Here is a 9,174-nt window from a genome sequence, read left to right as displayed (position 1 = left end):
CCGGCGAAGAGGAAGCTCTCGATCTTCTCCAGTGGTGGTTTCTTCCATTTTGCACAGCAGGTCCTCGAACTTTGGATTTGTTACAAAAGAGCCCACAACTTTGTAAATTGCAGAAACATCCTTACTTTAGCCCCTTAACTTTTGATTGTGCAATTTAACCCCACCGAATTTCTGCATTTGCAACTTCGGTCCCTGGATTCTCGCCTTCTTTCATTTTTGACTCAAAAGTATTTGACTTGCAACAATAACTTTCCAATGTTGCCCAAAACTTCTAAATGTGCATTCCAACCCCTATGATATGCAAATGAGTATGCAAATGCAACATAAAGACCTAAATGCAACCTAAAATAATCATAATAAGCTAAAATATAAATCTAAAACTCATGAAAATCATGAGATATCAGTTACAAAACTACTCCTTAATAGGGCACATAATGTATGTTCTTTTTTTAACTTTGTTCCTGTTCTTAAAACCCCCCCCCAACCAAAAAAACTTAATACTAAACCAAGAAAAAACCAAAACCCAAAACAAACTTGATTTTCTATGATAAAAAGTCCTCGAATTAAGGATATTTTCTTTTAGTAAAAACATGATCAAAAACTCAAAAAAACCATACCAAAACAAATACAATATATGGTTCATATAAACTTAAACCGAACAACCGAATCGATTGAAAAAACCTTGAATCTCACGACTTCAATCTTGTCTTATGTTATCTAAAGGAGGAGGGAGCTAAGTGGAAGTGTTCAGATTCCAAAGATCATCCTCCCAGACAACATCTTCGAACAATACTCCATAATTTTTCTCAACAAACTCCACGTTCCAACATGAGGGCAACACGGTGCTCCATGTCATCAGCTCGTCGACCACAACGTCTCCTTCCGTGAGCCTCATTCCCCACAGTTCCTCCTCCTCAACGGCCGCAGCCGCAGCTACCATCGCTGCTGCAGCCAACGCATCAACTTGCTCCACTACCACCGCCACCTCCATTTTCCTCTCCTCCTTGACCTCAAGTTTCTGTTTCTTTCTCTCCCTCTTCATGTAAATTCTCAATGCATGTAAGAATGAAGATAGAGAGAGATGACATATATAAAGGATGGCTCAGAACTTAGAAGAAAAAAATGAGTATTGAAGAGAATGTGTATTGAGACATGGTGTTAGGACATGGAGGAGAGAGAGAGAGAGACTCAGTTTCTTAACCACACACCATCTGTCTGTTCCTTAGGCCCTACGTGTCCTCCATTACTTTTTGCTACAAATATCTTTGATAGTGGCTCACCAGAATAATAAGAAGGAATTTTTCGTTAATTTTATTTTTAATGTGTCAAAAAATCAAAATGCCTCCTAGAGGAAACTGAAACTCCCGCACGTACCAATTCTTCTATTTTTTTAATTTTTAATTTTTATGCTTTTAAAAAAAAAAATCATGTTGCTTTCTAATGAGATGCGAAAGAAAAAGCAGAAAAAAATTGTTCGATTTCTACTTCAAAAAATAGTGGAAATCCCACTTGGACCAGAAATAGACCAAAAACGTTCATGAGAAAGGGACAAAATTGTAGTTTGGAGGGGAAGAGATGAGATTGTGTATACGAAGGGGCAAGTCATAAGCTACAGGTCATAAGTGGGGGCGGGCCTTTCTCTCTCTCTAACGCACACGGCACGGCACACGACCAAGATGATGTGAATACATAAATGTTTCCAATTAGCGCATTTATTCTAATGGCCGGTGGAGAAATTAGTAACGGTGCTTTTCACGATAACATAGTGCAAAATCTTATGAATAAAATAAAACTGTTTATAAAATTGATTACTTCTTGTTGTTGTCTCCATAATTGACTGATGCAATAATAGTATATTGGAAGCTTTGGTGGCAAGTGAAAGACTTCAAAACCAACAAATTATTGGAGCAGGTTTAGATTTTTTTTTTTGGTAACTGGCAGGTTTAGATATTAATGGTTAGATAAAGCGGTTTAGATTTTTAAAACAGAAACGTCTGATTTAAATATCCGTTTCACTAGCAGTTGAAAGAGATCAAAATTATATATTGTTAGGAGTCATCATATATAATACAAGCATTTTATAAACTGTTTTTTCACGTAACAAGAATATAATTTACAAATTTATAATATTCAACCAATCTAGTTACCGAGATGTTTACATAAGAGAAAATACGATTTTAGTGTGAGAATTTCTAACTAGAAAATCCGTTCGTAAATTGCTGATTCTTGGTTTCTAAAAGTCACCTACATTCCTGGGGCGGTACAGGGTCACGTGCACCCTATTGTTTATTGTTTTTTTAAGCAACTTAATCTAATTTGTTTTTTTAAGCAACTTAATCTAATTTGTTTACTTAAGAAAACTGAGAAATGCCCGTCTAAAAGTTTTTTGATTACTTTTAATAACTTGGATGAGACTCATGCTTTACATAGAGTGAGGCATACATAATAGGATTATTCAGTCCATATTTTAGTTTGGTCTCGGTTCAGTTTTATGATAATTTGGTTTATAAAAACTAAATACCATATTAAACTGATATCTATTTTACTTTGGTTATGTTTATATAATGCCGGTTTTTGGTTTATTAAATATTGGTATAATCTCGATTTGGTTTTTTTGATATTTTGGTTTACAACCATATTAAAATCATATTTCTCTTGGTTTGGTTCGGTTTATATACTATCAGTTTTTGGTTTATTCAATTTTATATAAAACAAACGTAAACTATATTTATCTTTTATAACATCTTGTCAAAGATAACTACTTAGACATAGCTAAGTTTTTTTTTTTTTTTGTCATCAGTATAAACAGATTCATACAGACTCTGTGAACCAGACTGGGACACAGGGGCGAAGCTACGTTGTTGCTTGTGTGTGCAAGTGCACCCATAATTATTTTAAAACTTTCATGTTAAACATAAATATTATAACTAAATTAGCCCAGCTGGTAAGGAATGCACCCACTAATTATCAAGGTCAGAAGTTCGATGCACCCACGGTCACAGTTTTCTACATACATATACACATATAATATATTTTATTATTTTTATGCACCCATTAAAAATGTATCCTGGATTCGCCCCTGCTGGGACATGTCTATCCATGTGAACGGCGAAAGATGGCTGCTTCCTGACACTACGTGCTAGGCTATCCGCCTTTGTATTTTACGTTCTTGGCACATGGACAATCTCTGATCGGGTAAAACTTTCTTTCAGGACTTTAACATCATCTAAATAACTTGCAAAAGCTGGTCATTCTTCTGGTTCCGAAACCATCTTCACCAATTGAGAACAATCCGTTGCAAATGTAACCTGAAATTGTCGTAAGTTCCTCATACACTCCATTGCCCAATGTAATGCTTCCATCTCCGCATGTAGAGGAGATAGACTAGCCCGAACATTCCTTGCCCCCATCAATCCCCTCAAAACCTTCTAAAGTACTAAACCACCTCTGGCCGGAGAAACCACTATCCTCTTTCCAGGAACCATCAGTGTAGCACCATCTTCCTTGGATTAACGGTAATGCCGAACCCTCTGCATGTGGCCCTGCTCTCTGTTCCTTCACTATATGCGCTTCAGCCCATAGTGTGGACTCTGTTTCTGCCAATTTAATCGTATCCCTAAGATCCATATCAAGGTTACTAAAAACTTTATTATTCCTTCCTTTCCAGATATACCATAGAATCCATGCAAACTGATGATCGTCTAGCTGCGGAGAAACTCTTCAAAAAAGATGATCCATATTTGTAAAAAGAGATCTTGTTGGAAAAATAGCTGGATTTGATGGTATCTTGGATAGCACCCAAACCTGTAATACTGGAGGACAATCAAAAAATACATAGTTAATTGATTCCTCATCAGCGCCACATCGTGCACAACATATATCACCATTTATCCCTCGCAATTCATAAAAAAACTGCATAAATATATATAAGAGTAGAAAACTTTGGAGTTTTATTCATAAATCTCTGAAGGAGTTCTTGGATCTTATCTTCAAACCTAAGACTCTAAATATTTTGTTGTATGAAAGTATGAAAGTGTAGAAAACGTGTGTTGCCTAAAACATTGACAAAGCACATAAATATTAGGTTAAACTCGTCAAGAGTAATCTGGTAATTCTTATGGGACTTGGGCTTAAAGTCGACTGGAACCAAATCTGGGCTTTGCGCGCTTCACTGTCGATCGACAACACAGAAGGTGTGTCGATCGATTATCGTCTGGTATGCAGTTAGAAATTTGTGCGTTTATGGGATACTTATGACTGGTCAACTATCAAATGCAGCTGGAGTTAAATAATAAATTAACCATATTTATATTTTATAAAATTATAAAAATGTCAAAAATTATAATATTATAATAAACATTAAAATTATATTTAGAAATTTTAATGTTAAATTTTTAAAAATTATAGAAAATATTTTTATTTTAAAATTTTATAATAATAATTAAAATATAACATATATATTTTAGTATTTTCACAATTCTAATTTAATTTTTTTATTGAATATTTTTAGTTTTGTAAAAAAAGAAAAAAAATGTACCCTCTCACAACCGCAAACTGGAATCAGCTTTTGAATTTAAGAGGTTTAGAACGGTTTGAAGTGGTCTAAAATAGTTTGAGTAATTGTTAGAAAACGCCAACAGTCGATATCAACCGCAAAAGCTGTGGTTGCATATGATAGCGGAAAAATCAGTCATAATTTAATCTAGCACAAATATTTATAAACTCTTTTCGGATTGGAAAAAATTTCTCCCGGAAAAAATGAACATAAAAAAAAAATGAACATAATCATAGTTTCAATTTTATTCAAACGATGGTGAGCCAACATTGACTGAATGTTGAAAAATCAGATGATTGTGCCAAATTGCCAATTGCACTAAGAGAAACGTCACTAGCACTAAGAGAAACGTCACACGAAATTGTTATGCAGATAGAAGGATACACCGCATATTTTTTCTCTTATCGTGTTTTCAAGTTTTATGTTTTTTTTTTCTTTAAAAGGCTTTCAAGTGGTTGTCCAAAAAAAAAGAGGCTTTCAAGTTAACTATATGTTTATTTCTCATTACCGTCCCCTTTATATTAAAAGAGAAGCATTATAACATTTTTTATAGCCACGTGTCATCACCACAATCATTCTTAGAATCCTTAGAACAATATGTTGGTCCATCTAAATATATAATAAGTTTTATTAAACTAATCATAAATTGATTATTAATGTTCTTCAATGTTTCTTTAAATAAAAATAACGAAATTATCAAATGTGGCTAAAGTATATATGACAATTAATAATTTTGAATAATAAAGATTTGATAAAAAATAGTCTATTCTCTATCATTTTTTAAATTTAACATATTAAAATAAATTAAACAACCACATTAACTATATAGTAAAATTTTAGATTTTTCTGTATATGTTATATTTTGAATTTTCAAATATAAATGACTAAAGTTGTCAAAAATCTCATAATAAATTTTTCATCATTTATATTTTTCTCATTTAATAAATATTAATATATTAATATTGTTTAAAATAAATTATGTACCATATAGAAATACATATGTATTTTAATTTTGAAATTTGCTTTGATTTTTTGTTTGATAAAAATTTTGAACAAATATTGACAACTTAATATTTAGTTTTAAAACTTTTCATAATGTTTTTAAAATTATAAATGACTAAAACTATTAAACATCCCACAAAACAAAAATTGTTATCGGTGGTTCAAAAATTTTGTTACAGAAAATACAAATGATCAAAAAATAATATGAGTATATAATATTATTTAACAGATATCAATATTAAAAATGTGCTATATATCTATGTTATTATCATTAAAACTTAATTTTATATCATATAAAATAGAAAAAGTGTTTGTTTGAATTATTAAAATTTATTTATGTGTTTGCACCAATTTAATCATATACATAATATTTACTGAGTTTTTAATTATCAATATATATATATGTATTATTTAATAATATGTAAAAGAACATATAATACGTAAAACTAATTTATATAATATTTATCTCACGCAAAGCGCGGATCTTAACTTAGTTCATATGATTTTCTCTCTAATGCTTTGATCTACACCCACTTTTTCCACAACATTTAGTTCCATGCCTTGTAAAGTTAGAATTATGTTGTTCTCAAAGAAAAAGTTAGAATTATGCCATACATAGAATTTTAGTAAGCATTTAACTTTCTATATATGTTGTATATGAAACTGATAACATACAGATACTATGTAAAACTGGAATTTGTAAATTGCTACTATATATTTGACAGTTTGTAATTCTATTGCTTCGATCATTCACAATGTCCGAATTCTTTAATCAAATTAAAACTAAACTGGATCGACTCTAAGTATTGAAGACTTCCATTGGTGCGGGACCTGAGTTGAGTTTTTTTTTTAAAGACCCTCCAAATTCAGTATCACAAAATTGACTTCCGACCAATTCTAAACCGACTAGTGGGTGCGTCAACATCACATATGATGTACTACTATTCCATGTAGTACTATTTCATTCAGTATCACATATGGCAAGTACTATTCCATTTTTTTTTGTCAAATAATCATTCAAAGGGATGCACCCATATTGTTTGACCAAAAGGTCAAGTAGCAAAAAACAATAACAGAACTGAGTAAACACCAATAGGTGAGCTTAAAGAAAACTCAAAACAATGGGTAAAACATAGAAATATAATAACTCCAAGAAGGAGCCTGCTGCAAGGCAAACGGCCCGACCACAAGAGGAGTTAAGTCCACTGGTCCTAACCGGATGTTACAGCCTCCGAAGAGATGAGAGAAATCAGCCAACTAGGACCTCCGGACGCCACATAGGATTGAAGGCGAAGATCTCTTATCATACTTGTTGCAATTTCAGAAGAAACCCTATTTAAAGTATGATGAACACATATGATATGGTAGTTACCTGCATTATACAAGATATCACGTATGTTGTTAAGCACCTGCCTGTACCTAGGCATCCTTATAGAGTTGGTGATTAGCTCATACACTTCTTTAGAGGAGACCTCCAGGATCACCCTATTCAACTGGAGGTGCTTCATCGAATCAACAGTCCAGAACAGTGCCAAAAGCTCAGCTTCTAGTAACGATCTTACCCCTGAGTACGAACGTCTACTGTGAGATACCGGTTGACCTTGAGAGTCTCGAGTAATCCAAGAAGCTCCACTGATCATTGCATCTCCATCCCATGAAGCACCCACATTTCATTTTACCATGTTGCAGGGGGGAGATCTCCACTTTTCCACCGCAACAGGTGCTCCTCAAGGGCCACTCAGATCACCAGCCTGCTCAGTCTTAGCATGGAACCAACTAGAGGCATCTTCTTCTGCCTTAGTGAAAATCACCTCTGCCTCAGCCCTCGTGTTCTCAAAACAGAAAGCATTCTTAGCTTTCCAAATCTGCCAGTGGATCCATATAAACCTTCTTCTAGTCTCCACAAAAGTGTTATGTTTCCGGCTCTCTACTATTAAATGATAAAGTTGAGGAAAACCAAACTGCGAGAGAAACCCCCAGAAGGAAGAGGAAGGCCTGATCGCTGCCAAGTTTCTCGAGATGATTTACAATGGAAAAGAACATGACATATACTCTCCTCGTGCATACCACATCTCGTACATGTCATATTCAATGCTATGCCCCGAGTGCTGAGACGTTGACGTACTGAGAGTGCTTTTGATAAGGCCCTCCACATAAAATGTTTCAGTTTTGGGGGAGCTTTAGTTTTCCAGAGGTTTTTCCAGAGCTGTCTTTCGAGCGGAGGAAGTTGCGAGGTCTGATTAGCCTGTCTATCTTGAAGAGTTTCCAACAGTTTGTAGCCACTTCGAGTGTTGTAGCTTGCATTAGCTGAGAGAGCCCACACCATAGAGTGGTCATTTTTTTAAGGAAAACTTGGTTTGTAACACCAATTCAACATCATCTTCATGAATGAACTGACGTACATGGTCTCTATTCCAGGAGTGAGAGGGGACATCAATGAGCTCTCTAACCTCCATAGTAAGATCTACGAGAGCATCCTGTTGGTATCTAGGAGGTCGAGGAATATCTTCCAAGAGCAAGTTATCTGACCAAACGTTAGTTGATAGTCCATTCCCAATGACTTGCTGGAGACCTTTCTTGAGAAGTTCCCGACCATGCAATATGCTCCGCCAACCATATGAAGGACATGTGCCAACTCCAAACTCTAAAAACTCAGACGTAGCAAAATAGCGATGTTTCAGAACCTGCGCCAGGAGGGAGTTCGGTTTATCCCAGATACACCACGCTTGTTTGCCTAAGAGGGCCTGGTTAAACAACTCAAGATCATGGAAGCCCAAACCACCTTCTTCCTTAGGTTTACCAAGTTTCTTCCACGCCACCCATGAAATATTTCTGCGATTGTTTCCACTGCTCCACCAAAACTTAACCATAGCACCTCGTGAGTTTCACACATACATCTTTATGGAGTTTAAAGCACGACATTGTAAATACCGGTAAAGCTAGACCCACAGAGTTGAGGAGAATCTCCTTGCCGCCCTGGGAAAGAGATTTAGAGAACCATCCATGAAGTCTTCCTTGTAATTTTTCTCTTATAAAGCTGAGAAGTTTCCGTTTGGAGCCACTTAGACATTCAAGAAGACCAAGATAAAAACCCTCCCCTCCTTCTGCATCAATTCCAAGCACCTGCTTCACTTCATTTTTGATGTCTTCTGGTACCTTCACACCAAAGATTACAGAGGACTTAGCCGGGTTGATAATCTGTCTTGAGGCTTTACTATAACGGCTGAGACAGGACATGAGCTCAGCTGGTTCCAAAGTTGATGCTATGCACATTAATAAACTATCATCTGCGAATAACAAATGATGAACAGCCGGACCAGAACCAGCCAGTTTGATCCCATGTAGCCTACCAGCACTCTCTGCCTCATTCAGACAGCTCACCAAGGCTTCTGCACATAAAATAAAGAGGAATAAGGATAGGGGATCACCCTGCCTTATCCTTCTTTCTGGCTTGATAAAACCATGTTTGTTCCCATTCATGAGGATTGAGAAGGAAACAGAGCCCACACACGCCATTATCCATTTAATCCACACATGATCAAAACCCATCTTTTCCATTAGAATCTTCAAGAAATTCCATTCAACTCGATCATATGTCTTGGACATGTCTTTACCGC

The 9,174-nt window shown here is 35.2% G+C and overlaps 1 protein-coding gene across 1 annotated transcript; it reads right to left on the bottom strand.

Moving 5' to 3' along the window:
• Positions 1–425: 425 nt before the first annotated feature.
• On the bottom strand, positions 426–1,507 carry LOC103840568. Its single transcript, XM_009117066.3, has one exon. It carries the CDS (start codon positions 1,040–1,042, stop codon positions 734–736), a length of 309 nt encoding a protein of 102 aa, XP_009115314.1. The 5' UTR covers positions 1,043–1,507; the 3' UTR covers positions 426–733.
• Positions 1,508–9,174: the final 7,667 nt, after the last annotated feature.

This window comes from Brassica rapa, chromosome A09 (genome assembly GCF_000309985.2).
Source record: "Brassica rapa cultivar Chiifu-401-42 chromosome A09, CAAS_Brap_v3.01, whole genome shotgun sequence".
Taxonomy (NCBI): Eukaryota; Viridiplantae; Streptophyta; class Magnoliopsida; order Brassicales; family Brassicaceae; genus Brassica; species Brassica rapa.
This window is presented reverse-complemented; position numbering and strand designations above follow the sequence as displayed.